The sequence below is a fragment of the Suncus etruscus genome, chromosome 4, assembly GCF_024139225.1.
Source record: "Suncus etruscus isolate mSunEtr1 chromosome 4, mSunEtr1.pri.cur, whole genome shotgun sequence".
Lineage (NCBI taxonomy): Eukaryota > Metazoa > Chordata > Mammalia > Eulipotyphla > Soricidae > Suncus > Suncus etruscus.
The window spans coordinates 31,556,280-31,578,180 of NC_064851.1; the positions used below are offsets into that span (position 1 = coordinate 31,556,280).

Genomic DNA, 21,901 nt, shown 5'->3' on the forward strand with positions numbered 1-21,901 from the left:
GACAAAAATATTAATAACAGAAACAACTAACTTAAAGATTGTGATTTAAACTGAAATAAAAGCTTTTAATTTTTAAAGATTTGGACATGGCCTAATTAATAATTTTGAGGATAATTTTTTGTTTGCGCATTTTTAGATTTTGGTTTTTGGACCACACTCAAAAGTGCTCTAGACTTACTTCAAGCTCTTCACTCAGGGTTCATCCCTGGTAGGCTTGGGGGATTATAGGAATGCCAGTTATCAAACTCAGGTTGGCCACAGTCAATATAAGTGCCATACATGCTGTACTAGTGGCCTAGTCCCAGCCAATTTTTTTTTAATATTGGAAAAAAAAATGAGCACCTATCTTTACACTAAGTTTCATTAGTCAAAGAGAATGCAATATTCATGTGATTAAAGAGAGAATCAAATTGCCATATTTTATTAATTTGTGTGCCCAAAGTTGTGTATCATAGTGGCACAAGCGGAAAAAAGAAAAGCTCCTTCTAGCAAAAATCATGCTCCTGTATAGGCCAAATTCTCCTAAGTGTTAGTCACTTTTCCTTGGGTCAAACTTTTGTCTCCTTACTGAGCTATTGCTGGTCAGGCTGGAAACATCAAAGACAGTTTTCAAAATATTCCTAAGAAATACTTATTTCACTTTGGACCTTCAGTATTCTGGGATAGCAAATTTTCACTACAATTCTATATCCAGTTGTATAGTAATAACTTGCCATGCTAGAAAAGAAAGTTAACCGAAACTATCAATATTAAATAAGTAAATGTTTTACTTTATGTCCAATTATTTAACAAATTAATATTGTTTTTAAAGATAATAGGAATCACAATATTTTGTTTTAGAGCAAAGATCAGTTTTAAAACAGAGGCTTTACATTTTAGGTAGCCTGATTCTTTGTCCAAATAACATGATTATCATTATGGAACTGCATGGAAGACAAAATAGTTCATTAATATCATACTAGGATGTGTTGTGGTGTTCATTTGAGGATTTTAGGAAAATATGCAGAAGATACTTTTAGAATGATTATCTAAAATGTGTTGAATTTAAGATTAAATTCTCCTTTTCCATACATAATCAATGTAGTTTGCTTATAACAATTCAGGGCATATTTTTGTTTTCATCTCTTTAGACAAATATATTCTTAACTTTTTCTGTTTTCAGTATAATTTTTAGTTATTTTATATTCATTTAAACTATGCAGTCCACAGAGCATTTATATAAAGCAATATCAGTAGCTGTAGAGATATTACAATGGTTAAGGCATTTGTCTTTTATGTTCTACCTCAGTTCAAATCCCTGGTACTGCATATGGTCCCAAATATTACCAGGAGTGATGATAGTAAGGTAAGTACTCTGCAGAGCTTATTTAGTTTCTTAGTGATCCAATAAAAATATAAATTAAACATATGTATCAGATATTGTTCACTAGGAGGAAACAGTAAAATTAAAAGATACAGAAAGTATTTTCATAAAAATATAATGACCTGTACAGGCCTATATATGAAAATACCAGAATGAGGCAACATTTAGATTGTATTAACGTTTAGGGTTATAAAATTTGAATTAGAATAAATTTAATTCAAATTATTTAAAATATATACAATGTTTTTATTTCTATATTACTAAACTTTGAGAATTATAAACAATTTTTTGGTCTGTTAGAAATATAATCAATCTATTAAGGCTCTAACTGTTCTTCATACTAGTAAAAAATAAACCTTGGATCTGGTATACAGCAGACAGAAGAGCACTTACCTTGCATTCAATTCCTTACATTTCCACCCAGACAAATAAGATTATACATCCATTTTGATGGGAATGTTGTACTGGTGAAGGGGGGTGTTCTGTTTGTGACTGAAACCCAACTACAAATGTGCTTGTAATCATGGTGTTTAGATAAAGATTTATACAAAATATTTTTATGGCATTTCAAGTTTTTTTTTTCAATTTGGTGTCTTTCTTGAAACTATAAAATATGCATGGTAAAATAGTGGAGGCAAAAACAATTTCAAAACAATAGTTATCTTAAAGTCAAAACACAGGGTGTGATTTTTTTTTCTAAAATATTGTCACAACTTTTCTGACAATTCATTCCATTCTAGTGTCTTGTCAGGCTTTCCAAAGTCATTGACAGACTATTATATCCAAAATGTCTTTCAAAAGTTTAGCACTTAGAAATGCTCTCAAGACACATGAAAATATCTTTCTATAGCATCTGCCAAACTTGTAGATCTGAAACAACTTCCAATATAAACAAAAAGATCCTCTTCCTCACTGAAATAGGACTATTAAGAACATAACTTGTCTTCTCATAAGAGATAAAGGGCTATTTTCTCAAATTACAATTTAGTTTTAGAATCACTTCCATTATGACTGTACTTAAGAATGACAAAACTGAAGTCGGAGTGATAACACAACGGTAGGTCATTTCCCTGAACATGGACGACCCAGGACGGACCTGTGTTCTATCCTCAGAATCCTATATGATCCCCCAAGTCTGCCAGGTGCGATTTCTGAACAAAGGGCGAGGAGTAACTCCTGAGTGCCTCAAGGTGTGGCCCAAAAACTAAAAAAAAAAAGAAAAAAAAAAGGACAAAACTACCAAGATGATAGTTTAATGTTCAATGACAATGATCATTGATAAAAGATGAACTAATATAAACATTGGAATGCCACATTATTAACTTATGGCATATGCTCAGTATTGAAGTTTACTTCAATACTGATACTTCTGATACTACTGATAAATATACAGTACTTTTCTGTCATACAGGAATATATTTCCCCAAAGTAAAAACAAATTATGAATAGTGTTCAATTGACAATTGATATTTTTCTGAACAGTGACAAAATGTATGCAAGATGTCGATAAATTACTGTAAAGTGCTTAAAATTGTTTTTCCTAAGTGATGCCACAGTACTAAACATTTTTAGTTCTTGGTTATCATCACTTTAAGATTCCAATAATCACTTAAAATATACATACAAGAATGATTAGACATGCTGGTCCTATAAAACTCCAAATAAAGTTGTTTTCTGTGCTAAGCCAACACCTGAAAGGTAAATAATAGATAGCATCCATCAATATATTTGCATTTCAAAACAGTACTTTCAATGATAAAGTATATTCAGAAGTTGGACATACTTATGAGAACATGCCACTTACACTTTGGTGGTGCCATAATATCTATAGCCTAAGGCGGCTGAAAATCCAACTACCACAGCTGGGCTGAGATAGCCAAAGATATAAAAATTTTTGTGCAGAAATCCTTTGTTGTAGATGACTCCCACAACAATGAGGTAGAGGTGAATGCCTTCGATGCACATCCATGCAAAGGCAGCCAAGAAGAAGTAATGTAACAGTCCAGCAATGATTGAACAAAAGAGCTAGAAAGAAAACACAAACAGAAATCCTGACTTTAAGATGAATACAACATTAAGTATCAATTTAACGGCTTTTAATATAAATTATTTATTTTGTAGAATGCTGGAGTACATTAAAATAGAAGACTGCAAAGATGTACCATTTTTTATTATTTTAAAAGAACCGTTTCATCATTATGAAGGCTTTACCAAAATGGCAGTAGGACTCAGGTTGATATTCTTGTCTAAAGATTTATATGCTACAGGCACTTACATATTGTGATAAATTGCACACTAGTTACAAGTAAACAGAAGAGTTTAGTGAATATATTATGAACAAATTAATTTCTGTTTCAGAGTTGTCTTTTTATTTCATTCATTCTCAAAAGAATAAAATCCACGCAGATATTGTAAACAAAAGCATAATAAACATTCGAAGTGACAAATAGAGAATTAACAAAATAGATAAATAGTGCTACATATTTTTTAAATCTGGAATAAAATTACTGCCAAGGCTACTGGGTAAATGTAGAAGTGTTTCAGTTAAATGTTACTATTGTAATTAATAACTAATAAGTGTTCTTAATTGTAATTGTAACTAATTATATTATTAATTCATATGTCCTTTATGGAAAAAACTGAAAAAGGTTTATTAAAAAAGGATAAGAAATGTTTTGTGCTATTAAAGCTAATACTATAGCTGGATAGATAATATATAATATAATAAACACAAGCAAACAAACATATTGCACTTATTAAACTGGAAAATAATCCAAGACTCATGAGATAACTGACTAAAATATTTTGAAGAGCATACATGTGAATTAAGTTTGTGAATTAAGAGAACACTAGTGATTAAAATTTGATAACCATGTAGCTGACAAAGATAATTGAAATATGATTTAAAATGAAAAAAAATAGGTTAAGGAAGTTTCAAACATTAAAGGGAATAGTTAGAAATTAAAGTGCTTTCCTTGCATACAAATGAACCTTTGTTTGATTCCTGATGCCACATATAATTTCCTGAGAACTACAAAGACTGATCAGTGAGCACTAAGCCAAGAGCAAACCTTGAGCACAGTGGAATATGTCACAATGCCTCCCCCCACCTAAAGAAAAACAACAACCACCAAAACATTCCTGCAAACATTGTAAGACTATTTGGAGTCTATAAGGAGTCATACAGAATTTATAACCTAGCATTTGCTATTTAAAATAGATGCTTTGCAGCATTTAGTTCAGATTAAAATCTTGATAACCCCAAATTCATTTCATTCCTTGAAACATTTATAATAAGAACAAATATGGACACGATTTACTGTTTTCTGGCCTTGAAAATGTACTTTACTCTCCAAGTGCAATAACCAGGGCTTTGGCTACTCATTAAGAAGCCATTGCTTGGTTCTGTTTTACACAGTCTGCTTATCAGTCAAGCTCTGAACACTGGGGTTACTAACACATTTCTGCTCTGAAGTATTTTCTCTTAAGAATTGTTCTGTCATGTGACTTTGTCTCAGGCACTTCTTAAACTGCTTAGACACTTCTTGACAACCGCACTGAACTTGATAATTACCGTTCTGTGTAAAAACCTTCATTCTTTCCTTCATTTTAGGTCAGATTTGTTTCTTGGTCTAATGACTTTACCAATCTCTGAATTCCCACTTTTCTTTTTCAAGATTTTCACCCAATAAAATTATTGCACATTTAATTTCACTTTAGTGTCTGTTTCTAAGAACACACAGACTAACTCAATATGGAAACTATTTTATAAGTCCATTGACCAATAATGGGAGGAAATGGGTATTTAGGAAAACATAGTTGGTAAAGCCAATTTGTCATATTTCAATTCTCTTTACCTTAGCTGAATTTTGTTTGTTTGTTTGTTTGTTTGTTTGTTTGTTTTTTGGTTTTGGGGCCACATCCGGAGACGCTCAGCAGTTACTCCTGGCTGGTTTGGGGGACCACATGGGATGCCTGGATCAAAATGAGGTCCATCCTAGGTCAGCCGTGTGCAACGAAAATGCCCTACCGCTGAGCTATTTCTCTGGCCTCTACCTTAGCTGATTTTATGTACTGTTCCTACATTAAGATAAAATCCAGGGACTGGGAGTGGTGGTGCAGAGCAGTAAGGCTTTAGTCTAGGACTGACCGTGGTTTGATCTCCTGGAATCCTATATGGTCCCCTGAGCCAGAAGCGATTTTTTTTATATGTAATAATTTTTATTTTGACCAAAGTGGATTACAAATTCTTCACAGTAATATTTTAGGTACATAGTGACATTGAATCAGGGGCATTCCCACCACCAATGCTGTCCTCTCTCCACCCCTGTTCCCAGCATGCATCCCATATCCTTCTCCTTTATCCCCTGGGCTGCTAGTATAAGTGGTATTCTCTGTGTCTAGCTTGTTGTAGATTGGCTATCGATTCTGTTGTCATTGGCTTTAGATTTGGTGTTTAAGTTTGATCAATTTTTATTTCTACTTAATGTTCATACGACTGTTTGGTCTTGGTACCCTCCATTATTTCCTCCTCCATTTGTGAGGCGGAACAAGATGGTTCAAGTGTTTCTGTTTAAAGAAAAGAAAAAAATAAAATGGGAGAAATTAAAAAAGCAAAAAACGGGCAGAGTCCTTTTAGAGGCTATAAATATCAGTTTAAGAAAAAGAAAGAAAAACATAACAATACAAAAAAAAAAACAAAACCAAAAAGCAAAACAGCAGTAAAGATAACAACCATACAATAACCACTGAAATACAATAATCTTGAAATAAAAACAAAGCACAAAAGAGAAAAAAGAAAGAAAAAATAAAAAAGGAAAAGAAAAAATGGAAAAAACAAGCAAACAAACAACAATAACAAAACCAAAAAAAATTTGTGTTTTTTGTTTTTTGGTTTTTTTTGCTTAGACACAGTAAATATTGGAGAGATTAGAAAGGGAATTCCCTTGGCCTAAGAGATACAAGGTATGTCTGCTCTTGAAGTATACTGTCATGGCCAGGAGCGACTTCTGAGTGCATAGCCAGGAGGAACCCCTGAAAGTCATAGGGTGTGACCCAAATAACAAAAAAAAAAAAAGATATAATTCACTTCCAATATTGTTTCTCAGTCTTTGATTATCCCCCCTCAAAGAATAAGACCAAATCAAAAAGTTTATCTCTTCTGTTCATTGATTTTTCATTGTCCCAATACATCATCATAACGAGAATATTCATTCTTAGTGGAATTAAGTATATTTAGAACGGATACATCAAGAACAAAATATATAGTATGTTTGCCCCATTAAGTCCCTAATTGTAATTTATACCACTGTGACACTTATGCATACCAAAATACAAATTTATTAAATAAATATAATGAAATGATGAATTCACAAACCTTGTTAGTATTTATATTGATCCCAATAAGAAAAACAAGTTCAGCAAGGAAGAGGCTACAACAGAGATTCTTGTGAATTGTTGTCCTGGTGCTCTGAATTTCACTGAAGAACCAGAAGGTAAAAATGCATATAGCAAGGCAAATCAGTGAAATAATTATTCCTAGTTGCGTGATTCTTGTAAGAATGTTATAATCTTTAATACCCTAAGGGAAAATAATAATAAATCCATTAAAAGAATAACTTGATAACTTGGCAGAGAAGGTAAAATATATAATGAACTTCTTTTCTGGAGAATCATTAATCAAACTTCATAAAATATAAAAGTACAAATGTGCATTTAGATGAGAATTTTTGTACTTTAAAAATTCTCAATACTCAGAGAAATCTGATATAAATCATGTAACAGGTAATTAGAATTTTTTTCTAGGGATAGTTCATAATATTATCATATGGCTTAACAATGTTATCAGTTTCATGATATTTGAAAGGCAATTAATTATTGCAATGTGAAAATGGTTAATTAAAGCAGATTTATCAATAGTAAGAAAAGTTTTATTTCTATGCAGAAATTAATCTAAAACACATTAAACAAAGGTATTAGAAATGTTGAATATGTGGAATATATAGTAATAGTACCATTAAAATGGAAATGACTGGTATTAACCTAACAGATATTTTTAAATGTATAGAAGAAGCTTTTGGATAACAAAATTCATAAAATTATCAACTTTATGCTGACACTATAGTAATATTTATTTGGCTGCTATATAGTTAATATACTCAGCATATGAGAAAATAATTTAATGAATATTATTATATGACTATAAATTATATAATGTAATATTATGGTCTGATATACACATTATAAAATTTTTTACTGTAGAGAGAGATATTTTACAACTAAAAGTCTTATTTTTTTCTCTTTTGGGCCACATGTATCAGTGTTCAAAGTCTATTCCTGACCCTATATTCAGGGATCCCTTCTTGAGGGGACATATGCTTAAAGGGGCATATATGATGCCTAGAATCAAACCTAAATTGGCTATGTGTGAAACAAATGCCACTTTCTAGGCTAAATCTCAGGGCTGACAATCTTGAAATAGTTTCTATATTTTTAAACATATTAGTTTCAAATATGATAATACTACTGACTAGGTATCAACTATCTTTAATCATTGGTAGTAATAAAATTAATACAATTTAATTTATTAAAGCATATAATACATCAAAATGTATAAAACTGTACATAAAACTAAGAGTCTGTTATTCAGTATTAAAAACTGAGTCTGGCTGCATAGAGATAGCTCAAAGGGCCATATCATATGCCTTTCATGCTATAGTGATGTTATTCCTTACATCAAAATGTATAAAACTGTATGTAAAACTAAGAGTCTGTGCTTCAATATTAAAAACTGAGTCTGGCTTCATAAGGATAGCTAGCTCAAAGGGCCATATCATATGCTTTTCATGCTATAGTACTGTTGTTCCTACCAATTTATAGTTCCCAGATAACCTTCAGGAGTAACTCCTAAGCACTTCTAAGAGTGTCCTCAAATCCAAATCCAAACCAAATTAAAACAAAGCAAAACAAAGAGAAATCAAAGCATTGAACATACAATCTAGTAGATACTAAAAATCATATAAGTACTTAATAATAAGCTTAATAATCTAAAAGAACTAAAACTCAGTAATAGGTACATAATAGAAAGTGAGTAGAAAAACAAAGACAGAGATGGATAATGTTGGAGTTTTATCAGTTAATGAAGTATGTTACTTAGATCCAAGGAAAATATACAACAATTTATTACTCCCTTAAATGACATAAAAAGATCAAACAACAAACAGGTTAGTTTATAAATATATCCTGAAAAATTGCCTTACAATGGAAGGACCGGGTGACATCAAAATTGCAAAATGTGTCAGGTGATTACAGCTGCATGAGGTGTGGGTTTCATTGGAGTAAGTCAGATCACAGCCCTCCGTAGACCAGCTGCCATTCATTGTGTTAAGTGTATAGTTCCAAAATGCACATTGATGCCTATTCTTATCTGTGGTCTGAAAAAAAGAAATTTTACTGATGGAAAAAAGAAAAAGTTATATGTGTATTTTTATATATAATATATTATTGTATATCAGTATTATTTAGGCTCTAACAAAGCATAAAATTAATATTGTATTATGAAATAATTAAAGTTTATGTTACAGAAAAGCTGCATTTTGTGTAAATCCTGAGTCAGAAAATTGTTCAATTATTATCAAATGAATTCATGTACATCATTTACAACATTGTATGACATATAATTAACATCTTTATTATTCAACAAATGTTTGAGTGTATTCTAATTATTAGAAATTGATCATACTGCTAAAAATAAAACACTAAACAAACCGAAATGTCTTGCATTGTTGGCTTTATATTTTAGTGTGGAAATAAAAAATTGTTAAACAAGAAACATATAGTAAAGATGAAAAGGAAAGTAACAGTTCGGTTTTTAGAGGAATTCACAGAGTACTTTTAGGAAATTACTTTAATGAAGTGAGGAGATAAAACTTAAATCTTGGAAACAGAATATTCCAGCAGTTGGAATAGTGAGTGGAAAAGCGTTGAAGTAAAAGTAAATAGGACATTCCATAAATATAAAATCCAGTGTAGTTTTGGCACAGTAACTAACCTTGGTGATAAGATCAGGAATAGAAACTAATAGTATAGCTAAGTCACAGGTTTGTGCTGAATATCTAGTAGAGTTTTCTTATAAAATATTATATTAAATATATCAAATATTCAAACTATAAATTCTAAAAGCAATTACACATAGAATGTTAAATATGCTATATTTATGTTTTATAGATCACACACACTTAAGATAATATTAAGATCAGAATTTTAAAAATAGCCAGTGAGGTTGATAGCATGTTAAAAGTTTAACCCTAGGGGCTGCAGACATTTGCCTTGCAAGCGGCCAACCCAGGACCTAAGGTGGTTGGTTCGAATCCCGTCATCCCATTTGGTCCCCCGTACCTGCCAGGAGCTATTTCTCAGCAGATAGCCAGAGGTAACCCCTGAGCACTGCCGGGTGTGGCCTCCCCAAAAAAAGTTTAACAAAAAAATTGATAACAGTAACAGATTCATACCCAAATCTTCATACATATATTCATAGATGAAGATGTATTTGCATATCAAATAGAGAAAGACAATATGAAAGAAGCAGGGATTCTCAGTTAAAAGAAAGAATTTGAATCCATGGGTAATAGAAACCCAAATAATTTTAATAAAATAGAATATGATTTAATAGGATATATATAAAATTTGAGTCACCAGAGCACTGATTAAGACATTAGATTTGAATAGAGTGAGTTTAAAAACACAGTGATTGAGTTAATCTTGAAAATATAATGCAATTTTCAAAAAAGACAAGCTGTGTAAAGATAATGAATATTCTGGTTTGTTTCTCCAAACAAATTGAAAAATGTCCAATTCTCCTTTCATAAGAAGCCAAATAATCTAGAGGATTCAGACAGACTCTCAAAACAGAAATCAGAGTTAGCTGAGAATATGAGTAACATTTCATATACAAGGATATTTAACCTAAGAAGCATGTTTGGGAAAATTCGTAAACCTAACAGAAAAAATTTTAGGCTGTTATTTCCTACTTCATAGGCCAGAAACTGGCCTGATGATCTGACTTGTGACATTAACATACCCACTATCACAAATAATCTCAACACACTTATTTCATAAGTGACATGAAAGAATATTTACAAGACTTCTAAAGTCATGCACTAGAATTGAAGACAGACAAAACTGAAGAAACAAAATGAAGCAATGAAATAAAATAAAAAATAAACAATTTTAGAGCAATAAAATGAAGGTAATAGGAAACAGTTTTGAAAACTAATATAAATAACATCAGAGATACTATAAGCATTTTAAAAAGTGGATTTAAAAATAAGGTTTAGGATTTTCATTTGTAGTTATCTGCATCTCAACAGGAGGTTTAGTTTTTTTCAGGAATGAATATAAATTGGAAATGATAGCAATGTTATCAAAAAGAATTAGCAAACTATTAGCCAAGAAAAAAATGATAATTTAAAAATGCCTTAGAGTCTTGCCTAAAAGCCTAATGTTATATTAATTTGAATAAAATAATAATCAGAAATAGTGAAAATAAATAATATCTTAAGATATATTGTTACAAAATTCCTTAAAACTGAAGGTCATACATTTTCAGCCTGAGCAGATCAGATAATGCTAAGTAAATAATAAGAATACAAATCCTGATTAACTAAAAGCCAGAATCTGATAATAACAACTGTCTCAGAAGGCTACAGGAGAGATAGAGAGATTAATAATATGTAAAAGATTGCAATAGTAAATCATTAATTGCACTGAACATTTTTTAGTATAATTTGAACAATAAATGAGAAATGTCTAGAAAATAATGAATTTTATACTTTGGAAAAAACATTAAAATTTTTATTTTTATTTTTATTTTTTTCTTTTTTTTGGGTCACACCTGTTTGACACTCAGGGGTTACTCCCCTGGCTAAGCGCTCAGAAATCGCTCCTGGCTTGGGGGGACCATATGGGACGCCGGGGAATCGAACTGCGATCCCATCCTACGCTAGCGCTTGCAAGGCAGATACTTTACCTCTAGTGCCACCTTCCCTTTTAAATATAAAAATAACTTGTGTGATATACATAAAACCTGTGTGTTTTTATACTGTTATTTGATAATATATTTATAAATACATGGTTATATATTGCTTTAAATTTCAGTTAACATCTTTGCAGAATGAAAATAATAGTATACACTTCAATACTCATAATACTTATTAGATTTTTGTTTATGTTGCATATGTTATTTTAAAAAATGCTGTTCTCTGGGCTGGAGAGTTAGCATGGAGGTAGGGTGTTTGCCTTGCATGCAGAAGGACGGTGGTTCAAATCCCAGCATCCCATATGCTTCCCTGAGCCTGCCAGGAGCGATTTCTGAGTTTAGAGCCAGGAGTAACCCCTGAGCACTGTTCTCACACTGTCCAAACATATGAATGATATCAGTACTATTGCCATTATCACTTTATGATAACTGGTATTAATAACTCATAGTAAATGATGTTGCAAATAAATTATTAAAAATAAAAATACTTGTTATTGTTGCTACTATTGTTTGCTTATTTGTTTCAGTTTTGGAATCACAGTTCAGGGTGCTGAGTTTACTCCTAGTTCTATACTCAGGGATTGCTCCTAGCAATTTTCAGGAGACATAAGCAATGCAGAAGATTGAAGTTGGTTTGGCCATATGCAAAGCAAGTACTTTAAATTCTAAACTATCTCTATGGCCCCAGGAATCATGAAGGCAATATTTATTGGACAGTTATTATTTTCTTAAAGAAAATAAAAATATTTCTCAAATTTTATTCATGGAGAGAAGGGAATTATTCACTGTGTTAGTGTGTGATGAAATTTTACAAGATTTTGTTTTGAATGAGGTTACTATGTGAACAGAGTTGATTAAGAACAAAGAAGTTTTTTCCTTTAATTATGGGCTATTATTTTTGTTTAAGTCTTATTTTTGTTGTTGAGTCAAACAGAAATAATGACAGATTGTCTTTAGCAAGTCTTCATTTGCTGAAACATTCCCTGATTAAAAACTGCTGGAAAATTTTATTAGACCATGTAAAAAGACAATGTATGCTTTCTAGAGATAAAAGTCATTTACATTTAATGAGTTTGATTCCTTATTTTTAAAACATATTACCCATTTCCCTTGACAAAATACCAACCATTCCTTCATTTTATGATGCTTTCTATAGAGCTTTAAATGTATTTCTATATAATTAGAATCTATGTATTTAGGTGTTTTTATAGTGACACATAAAACTGTATTTAACCATTTATATCAAAGTAAAACTCCTTACATAAATATATAAATATGATTGACAAACCTTAAATTTCTGAAATGCATAGTTAGAGGAATTTATATTATATAAGAGCTAAATTCAATTGAAAATCTAAAAGTCTTTGATTAAAAAGGCAAATAATCAATGACTTAGTCACTATATATATATATAATTAAATAGATGATTCATTCTAATCATGTGTTGATTACATAGTTTAATATATAAGTTCACAAAAAGGACAAAGCTAAAAACTAAAAATACAAATTTTTCTCAACCAAACTTATTTATTTATTTGTTTTGGGGGCCACATTTGGTGATGCTCAGGGGTTACTCCTGGCTAAGCACTCAGAAATCGCTCCTCATTTGGGGGAGCAAATGTTAGGTATTGTTTATTGACAAAACAGGTGGTGCTTATTGTTTATTCCTGGCTCTGTGCTCAGGAATCACTCATGGCCGGGCTTGGGGAAACATATGTAATGCTAGAAAAGGAACCCTGGTTTTCTATATACAAGTTTAAGGTTTAATCCCATTTTACTTATTTAAGCTAATAAATTTGCATGTTTTTAGTTTGCATATTTGTAAGTCAATAGCACAACAAAAATATCTACATCTTGGAATATTTCGCCATTATAACTAATTAGACGTATAAAAATTACCTTTATGTGTCTTAAAGTAAACGTTATTTCTTCAAGTTCATACAATGTAGGTGGGTTTGAGCTAATTGAGACTGAAATTATTGAAGAGATGACTCTTTCCTCCTCTTCAGAATTACCATAATTTTGAGGTTCCAGTAAGTTGTCGCATGATGAAAATAAGGGACCAATACTCTTATAATATAAAAATGTAACTGCCACATTGCCTATCAAAATACATTTAAGAATATCATTATTAAGTGCAATTAAGTTTTTAAAAGTAACATAAAAATTGAATGTGAAATTTTTTTCTGAAGGAGTCAAAAACAAAGACACAGAAATGTGGCTCTTTTTTTAAATCTACATCAACAACCATATTGAGAAAATATTTCCTGGCTAGACATAGTCTGGGATATCTCCTCTGAACAAACCACATTAGAAAAAGCCCAAATAAACTTAGATACAAGTACTGATTAAAAACAAATATATAAAATTATCAATTAAAATATAAAATTTTGAACTGTTACCTTAATATGTAACTACATAAATTAAAATATAATCAGTAGATACAGTATTTTAAAAGTTGAGATTTAAGAGTTGTGAGATACCATTAGTTTCAATTCCATGTTTGCTGAAATTATTATACTATATTGAAGTCATATAGTTATGCAGATACTACCTAGTGAAGCAGCTATTTATTCATTTGTCTTGACACACCCAAAATGTAGGATATAATTAAAAATTCTGTACTAGAAATATAGCCAGTACAGATGACCCTCTTTTACTCTTTTCCTTGATACTGTGTGGTATCTCTATTAATAGGACTCAAATTGCTGATATTTACATAGCAAATAATTGACTCAGTTCATATTAAGTTTGTGAACAACCCAACATCTAAATCTGTTAGCATTTAGCATCCCTATTGGCAGTTCATATTCCTTAGAAAATTGCTGTAAAGAACCATATAAGATTTAAAGTCCAAAATTTGTTCTTAGGTTCACAAATTCTGGCTCCAGTTGCTCCTCATATGGAGGCATGATTACATAAATTAACTAACTACTTTCAAATCAAGTTTTTCAGCAATAAAATTATAATAGGGACACTCATCCTAACTACTCACTAGAAAAAGACAAACACCAAATTATAATTATTCAAGTTTTCTGTAAAATTTAAGATGTTATGTTCATATGAAAAATTGTGTATTCATTTTCTCCAAACATCATATGTTTGCGTTGTATTATTAGGACAATTTAAAAAGAATTCTATCATATTAGTTGTTTCCTCAAATCATGCTATCAGCAAATACTTGAACAGCTCATATTAATCAGAATAAACACAAACATTAAAAATATTATAAAACTTGTGTTGTATGCAAAAACCTTACATATTACAATATCACATTAATAGATAATATTTTTCAATATGGTAGTATAAGCTACAATTTCTTAGTATCTCTATTGATGTTATTAAATATTAATCTAAAAAGCTACCATAAGAGGCATTGCTGAGAGTCTCATTGAAATAGATACATATTATATGAAATTTATTATGAGGAATAATTTCTTTCCCTAAACTATAGCTCAGGAAACAGCAAATAAATAAATGTCAATATAATATTCCTAGACTGGTGATATTATAACTAAGTTAAGACCAGCAATCTTTGGTATGAATAGACCAAAGGCTGAAAGTAAGACTTATAAATATATTTTGTTAACTTGATGTTCTCTAGGAATTGAAACAAACATGCAAAATTCTATTCTAAAAGATTATAATAAAAGCTCAAAACTCACACAAAGCACCAAAATATAGGTTTTTAAAAATTCATTAATCCTTAGAAATACTTAACATTAATTTTTAATTTTGAATTAAAGATGATCAATGTTATATTATTTCAAAATTCTTTTACCAAACTTTTAATTATTGTTTTGATATTTGTTTTATTTTATAACTCATACTTTTAATAATTTCTCAATTTTAAACTAATAAAATATTTTTTTTTTTTGGTTTTTGGCTCACACCCAGCAGCGCTCAAGAGTTACTCCTGGCTCTACGCTCAGAAATTGCTCCTGGCAGACCCGAGGGTCCATATGGAATGCCAGGATTCGAACCACTGACTTTCTGCATGTGGGGCAAATGCCTTTACCTCCAAGCTATCTCTCCGGCCCCACTAACCAAACTTTTAACTCCCTTATCAGATGCATATCTGCTCTCACTAGAAATGGGATTTCTTTTGATAATGATTGGGCACATAAATATTAAAATGATTAACATAATTTTGATCATTTTCTATTTAATAGCCAAATTTATTTCCTTTTTTTAAATAATATTAATTCTAGTATTTTTGTATAATTATTCATTAAATTTTCCAGATAGCTTCTTTGAACAAGATATATTGTATCATTTCAATTACTATATACAAATATACCTTCACTGGTAAAATGACTATACTAAGTTTTGTAAACCTTTTTAAGTTATTTTATATACATTTGATAATGAATAATGTGTATATGTAGCATATCTACCATATGTTCAAAATCACTTCATGATTCTAATTTCAAGGAAATATCATCCATTCTTTTATAATAAAAATTATCAAAGTCTTCATTATTTCTCTTTAAACACTACTCAAATTCTCTAAAATTTAAGCAGCTTAACACATTCTTTGTGTTTATTCAAATTTTATGTGTGCTTGGTCAATAGAATATGGCATACTATGATTAGAAATTGGCTTTACTTTATTTATTAATATATTTAATTATGTATTATGCTTTGCTTTTGAAGCATCTTTTTCTTATTTTTGTATACAATTAATTATTATTATTATTATTTAAATATTTTTGTTTTGGGGCCACACCTGGTGATGCTAAGAGGTTACTCCTGTCTATGCTCTCAGAAATTACTCCTGTATTGAGGGACCATATGGAATGCAGGGGGATGGAACAGGGGTTTGTCCTATGTTAGCGTATGCAAGGCAAATGCCCTACTGGTTGGGCCACCACTCCGGCCCTGTATAAAAATTTACAAGAAATGATGAAGAACATAATAATGATGAATTATTCAAAAATACCACATTAGAGTGTCAAAAATCTTTAAAGGGTAAGCTTTTTGAAAATTCCTATGTAGTATATTTATAATACAAGGCATCTGGTAATGAAATTTATATGAAAGCTTTGAGCTACTGTATGCATTTTTGATTTTTATTTATGACAATCCAGGCATTTTTGAGAAAATATTTTAATTAATGTTTTCCTTTATTAATTTTTATTCCTGCAAGAACAAGAAAATTCTGACTGATAGACAAGTAATTTTCCCTTCATGTATTGTTGAAAGATAAATAGTTAAATTAAAATAATTGCTGCATGTTTTCCTGGTTAGATGACAAAGAAAAGTGGATTTCTCTGTTAACTGTCATCTCTAGTATATGGTTCTGTCCTGTCTGTTGATATACATAAAAATAAAATTGTAATAACTTTTTTTCTCAGTTTCATTATACATAAGATGAACTTATCTTAGGTACTAATATAGCTAGGTGTTAATCTTAGGTATTAATGTTATCTGCATTATTTTCACTCAATTCATTTTTATGCAAAGCTGTATTTAGTTAAAGTACTTACTGTACAATGATAAGTAGAAACTGAAGACTAATAGTTTCTGACTTTTAAAATATCTCATTTGTCTTCTTTACACCATCACAAATGTATAATCATGATGAAGAAAATAATAAATAAATATTTTAAAACTCTAGGCAAACAGATAGATATATTTTCATTAGACACACCATTATCAGGTAGTAACTGAAGATGGTGATATTAGAAAAAAATCTAGTTAGACATTATGTGCTAAAACTCTCCACAGTTCTTTATATCATAATAGAAATCCAAGTAAAAGTATAAAAATTTACATATAAATATAAAATATTTTATTGAAAACCACACATGCATATGTCAACAAAAATAACAGAATACATAATAACTATTTATTGCAAATAATTTATTGTATTATGTGTTTAGAAATCCTACCATCTGTATCATCTTCAACATTTTTCTTTGGAAGTAGCTTTATGTAATCTCCATCCACATTCATATAGGGATGAATATGTTTCATGTGAAATGAATCAAAAAAGAAAGCTTTGAGAACTGAAAGATAACGATAAAAATGATTAAATTTAAGAAATTAATATAATGAGTATATTTAGATTTGAGAAAACTTCAACTTCACTTCAACTTCTTATTCATAATAGGCAGAGTGAATATATTCTGAGCTACTTTCACATTGCAATTTGTAACTTAAAATTTAATTTAAGTTTTTAATTTTTATATCATTGTGGCACTCACAGATTAATTTAATCTTTATTGAATCAATTAAAGCAACAAACTATTTCTGTATGCAAGGTTGTTATAAATTGTAATTACAAAAGCAAATGAAACTAAAACAAATGTCTTAGATGATGGTCTATAGAATGTGATTGAATTAAATTATTGAGTGATAATTTATTCATCTGGTTGACTTTCACTTTTTTCTTCTTTGTTTTTTTAACATTACTTTGCTAGGGATTGCTCCTGGCAGTTCTCCAGAACTTTGTGGTCATGTTTGCAAAGCAAGTGCTCAAACCATTTTAATCATCTCTTTGTCCTTCATTTTTACTTTCTTTGGAGTAGGGACACAACCTTATATATTCAAAGATTCTAGACTTTGCACTCAATATCACTCCTGGCAGTGCTTGGGAACATATATGATGCTAGAGATGGAACTCTGGTCTACAAGTGGCGACTTAAGTGCCCTACCTGCTGTACTATCACTTTGCCGCCATTTTTTTCTAATGTTTGAATAATTATAGAAATGCAAGGGTCCTATTAATAATGCTTAATAATTTGTTTTTGGTAGTCAACCACAATGAAATCAGAATTTTTATGTATTGCCACCTAGAAAATATAACCGATAATCTACTTGCAATCATATTTCAAAAACTGTCTTATTTCTTCAGAATAATTTGGTATACATGCTTAATTTAATACAAAATTGGAATGTTTTCATTATTAGAATGCAAATGTTTTGTTAATTGCTTCAGATGACAAGAGGATAAATGGTACATAAAGTAATTTAAATTCACTATATATAGAAAAACCTGTTTGCAACTAACTGGTTTATTGTAGATTCTCATAAATTATGAGATGTTTCACTATAATGAACAATTATATTCAGAACATGATCGAACAATTCAGGAAGGGGGAACTGTGGAAATTGTTCTGAAAATAGTGTTGATGTATTCATGTTTTTAAATTCATACGTATCACTCCTGTTATATATTATTCATCAATAGCATTTAAATATTTTCTTTTCCTTTTGAAAATGTCACTTTATGTGTGCATTACTACTAAAATTAAACTTTGCTTCTTACCAATATCACTTGAATTAGTATTAAACTGAGTCCTCTTCTGGAAGTTCTGAGATATCCTTAAGGTTACTTGTTCAACTGCATGGATCAGTTTTGTAAGATGAGTTCTTCTATGATACTTAGGCAACTTATTCCAAACTATAAACGTGTCTTTGCGCACAAAATTATTCACAGTTTGGACAAACTCCTGTTATTAAACAAAAAGACTTTTAAACATGTTGTACTCTTAACAGTAATCACAAGTGACAGGACTATCTTAAATCTTAGCTCTATTGAATTAAAAAGCAACATACTTACAGTAAGTGTTAAGTTAGAAAGCATGTCCACAGCTGAGTTTGTGGTGTTCATATAGGCCAACAGTGGGAGTGATTCAGCTAATACTTCTATATTAGTAACTATATCAATTGGAGAAAGATCTTTCACAGAATTTCTATAGATTTCATGTAGTAGAGACACTGGTTCTTTTACATTTCCGATCTGAATGAAATTAGTCCAAAGAAGAGAATAAAACAATGTAGAGTACTACTGGACATTTCCAAGAGTAAAACTCATATTTCAAGGTTATTCTGATTTTGGTTTTGACATTTTTGTTCTGTATATTATTTAGTTGTCAGACTAAACCATAACATTCAGCACTAAAAACTTGTTTTTACAAAGGGCTAACAAATAATATTAAAAGCATGGAAGTCACTTCAGAAAAAAAGCATATTTGAATTGATATTTTAAGTTTTCTTTTAAAATCCATATTAAATTAAATGTTATAATTTGAATTAAATTTTAATAAACCGGAGAAACTTTATTATGATGTAATCAATTTTAAATTTGCTTTAGGTTGTTGTTATGTTGACATTGTTGACATTAGGTTATTATCATATTGAATAGTTTCTATCACATGACAGTAACTTGAGGAATGTTCTGTTGTAATACTTAAAATACTCACTTTGAATTACAATATCAGATGAACTTATCAGTTTTAGAAAGAATTGTACAGTCAGAGTGAAATATTATGAGTGACAGAGTAACAATTTGAATATATGTTTTATTTAATACTTTAGGATTCAAAATTATCTCTATTTACAACATAAATATACTTATTAAAAACAGGCAGGAGGTTGGGGAGAAGGGAGATGGGATCTTTGGTGGTGGGAATTTTGCACTGGTGAAGGGGGTTGTTCTTTTTATTACTAAAACCCAACTACAAACGTGTGTAATTATGATGCTTAAACAAAGATACTATTTAAAAAGTAAAAAAGAGGGGCCGGCAAGGTGGCGCTAGAGGTTAAGATGTCTGCCTGGCAAGCACTAGTCAAGGAACTGACCGAGGTTCAATTCCCCTCCTCCCCCCCTCCCCCCCCCCCCCGGCGTCCCATATGGTCCCCCCCAAGCCAGGGGCGATTTCTGAGCACGTAGCCAGGAGTAACCCCTGAGAATCAAACGAGTGTGCCCACCCCCCCAAAAAAAGAGCAAGAGGTGAAAAAAAAATTAAAATGGCAGAAAAGATATTTAGCCATTTATACATAAACAGTTTAAGTTATACATACAAATATAGTCTTTTTAAAATATCATATTGGAAGGATTTTAACTTAAACTAAAATGTCAATATTGTAAACATTTAATTCAACTAGTCTACTTACTCTTGTTATTGTTTTATGAATAGTTGCAGTGATACAGGCATTATCTAAAAAGCAGTCTGCTTTCATGCTTTCTGTAAAAAATAAAAGATTATATATTTAGTCTTGCATAAAGATTTTATAATAAACTTAAAATTATTACTCTAAATTATTATGCTAGTAGTGGATACTTTTCTCTTATTTGATGATTAAAACATATTCTTGGGGGCCAGAATGAAATTACAATGATGGATAAATAAGGTACTTGACTTGTATGCAGCCAAAATAAGTTCCATACTTGGCAACCATTTTGGTCCTCTGAGCACTGTCAAGAATAATTTTTTACTGCAGAGCTAATAGTAATCCCTGACTATTACCAGGTATCACCAAAAACCAAAACCAATACCAAAACCAACACATCTAGTAACCATATTTATCCTTATATTATTTAAATTTTTATAATTTTCTTATTCATAATTTTTCATGCAAAATAAGTATTATTCTCTAAAATATATAGAATTTACAGAAAATGTAACGTATTTTTCAGAAGAAAAGAATGTAACTACCTCAATAGGTGGTACTACTTTAAATAAAGATGTATACATTTCTATTTTTAAACAATAACGAAATACTGGAATATTTCTTGGAAAGTAAATTTTTTATACTTGCATATTTTATATATACAGCTCTTCAGTATTGTACAAAATTTAAGAAAATAGTGACCAATTATGTAGCACATTGGTTAGGGCTCTTGCCTTGCATAAGCCAACCTGAGTTGAAAACATGGAAGTCCTGAGCCCTTTGAGGTAAAATATCTGAGTTCAGAACAACCAGAAAGTCTTGAGCACAGGAAGTGTAGTGCAATAGCTTTTAAAAAAATTAAGAATATAATTTACCTTGACAGTACGTGCCATCACTAGGAATGAACTGTGTTTTTCCAGTGGATACCTGATAACCTTCCTTACAGGAGCAATGATACCCACCATCCTCATTTTCACATATTGCATGATCACCACAAGCAACTGACTCACTGCATTCATCTATATCTGGAAATATTTAAAAATTTTATTTAGTTTCCATAACTATTAGTAAAAGTTCTCTTGGTGATTTTAGATCATATTTACAAAGGAAAAAAAACCCAAAAATTGAAGACAATTAATTGAATAATGGCATAAAAACATAGTTGAATACATATTTGTAACTTTTATTTGATCAATTCATTTATCCAATAGAGTAAAAATATTATGCATGGGCTAAACTTTTGAATGTTTCACAAATAGCATGAGTCAGCACTCAAGTCATGAAAGTAATATTCATCATTGACCATATAATGTAATGTAATAAAGAGCCAACTTTTAAAGGACATTTAAGAATTTTTATTAGTATTAAGCTAGATTTAACTTAGTCAATTGACTGTGATAGCTCAAATAGAGTAATTTTGAGTATGAGTGACTCAATATTTTATTCCTTGAAAACATTATTTTTAAAAGTATTTTACTCTAAAATACAGGATGTAGCAACATGACTAAGACAACTCAATTATAAGCTTGTTTATCATTTTTTCAGATATATTTTTCTAATCTTAATAACATACACACAGACTAATAAAGTAATACTTTGCA

At 30.3% G+C, this 21,901-nt stretch overlaps 1 protein-coding gene across 1 annotated transcript in view; it reads right to left on the reverse strand.

Annotated features, from left to right (window-relative positions):
- ADGRL4 (adhesion G protein-coupled receptor L4) overlaps positions 1-21,901 on the reverse strand; it is an 89,810-nt gene that overhangs the window by 12,547 nt on the left and 55,362 nt on the right. Inside the window, exons 4-13 of the mRNA XM_049771481.1 lie at positions 21,176-21,325; positions 20,304-20,374; positions 18,967-19,146; positions 18,673-18,856; positions 17,294-17,410; positions 13,299-13,501; positions 8,623-8,796; positions 6,741-6,944; positions 3,168-3,388; positions 2,988-3,054 (exon numbers count right to left, since the gene is read on the reverse strand). Of these exons, the coding sequence (XP_049627438.1) occupies positions 2,988-3,054; positions 3,168-3,388; positions 6,741-6,944; positions 8,623-8,796; positions 13,299-13,501; positions 17,294-17,410; positions 18,673-18,856; positions 18,967-19,146; positions 20,304-20,374; positions 21,176-21,325 (1,571 nt within the window). The remainder of the gene's footprint in view (positions 1-2,987; positions 3,055-3,167; positions 3,389-6,740; positions 6,945-8,622; positions 8,797-13,298; positions 13,502-17,293; positions 17,411-18,672; positions 18,857-18,966; positions 19,147-20,303; positions 20,375-21,175; positions 21,326-21,901) is intronic.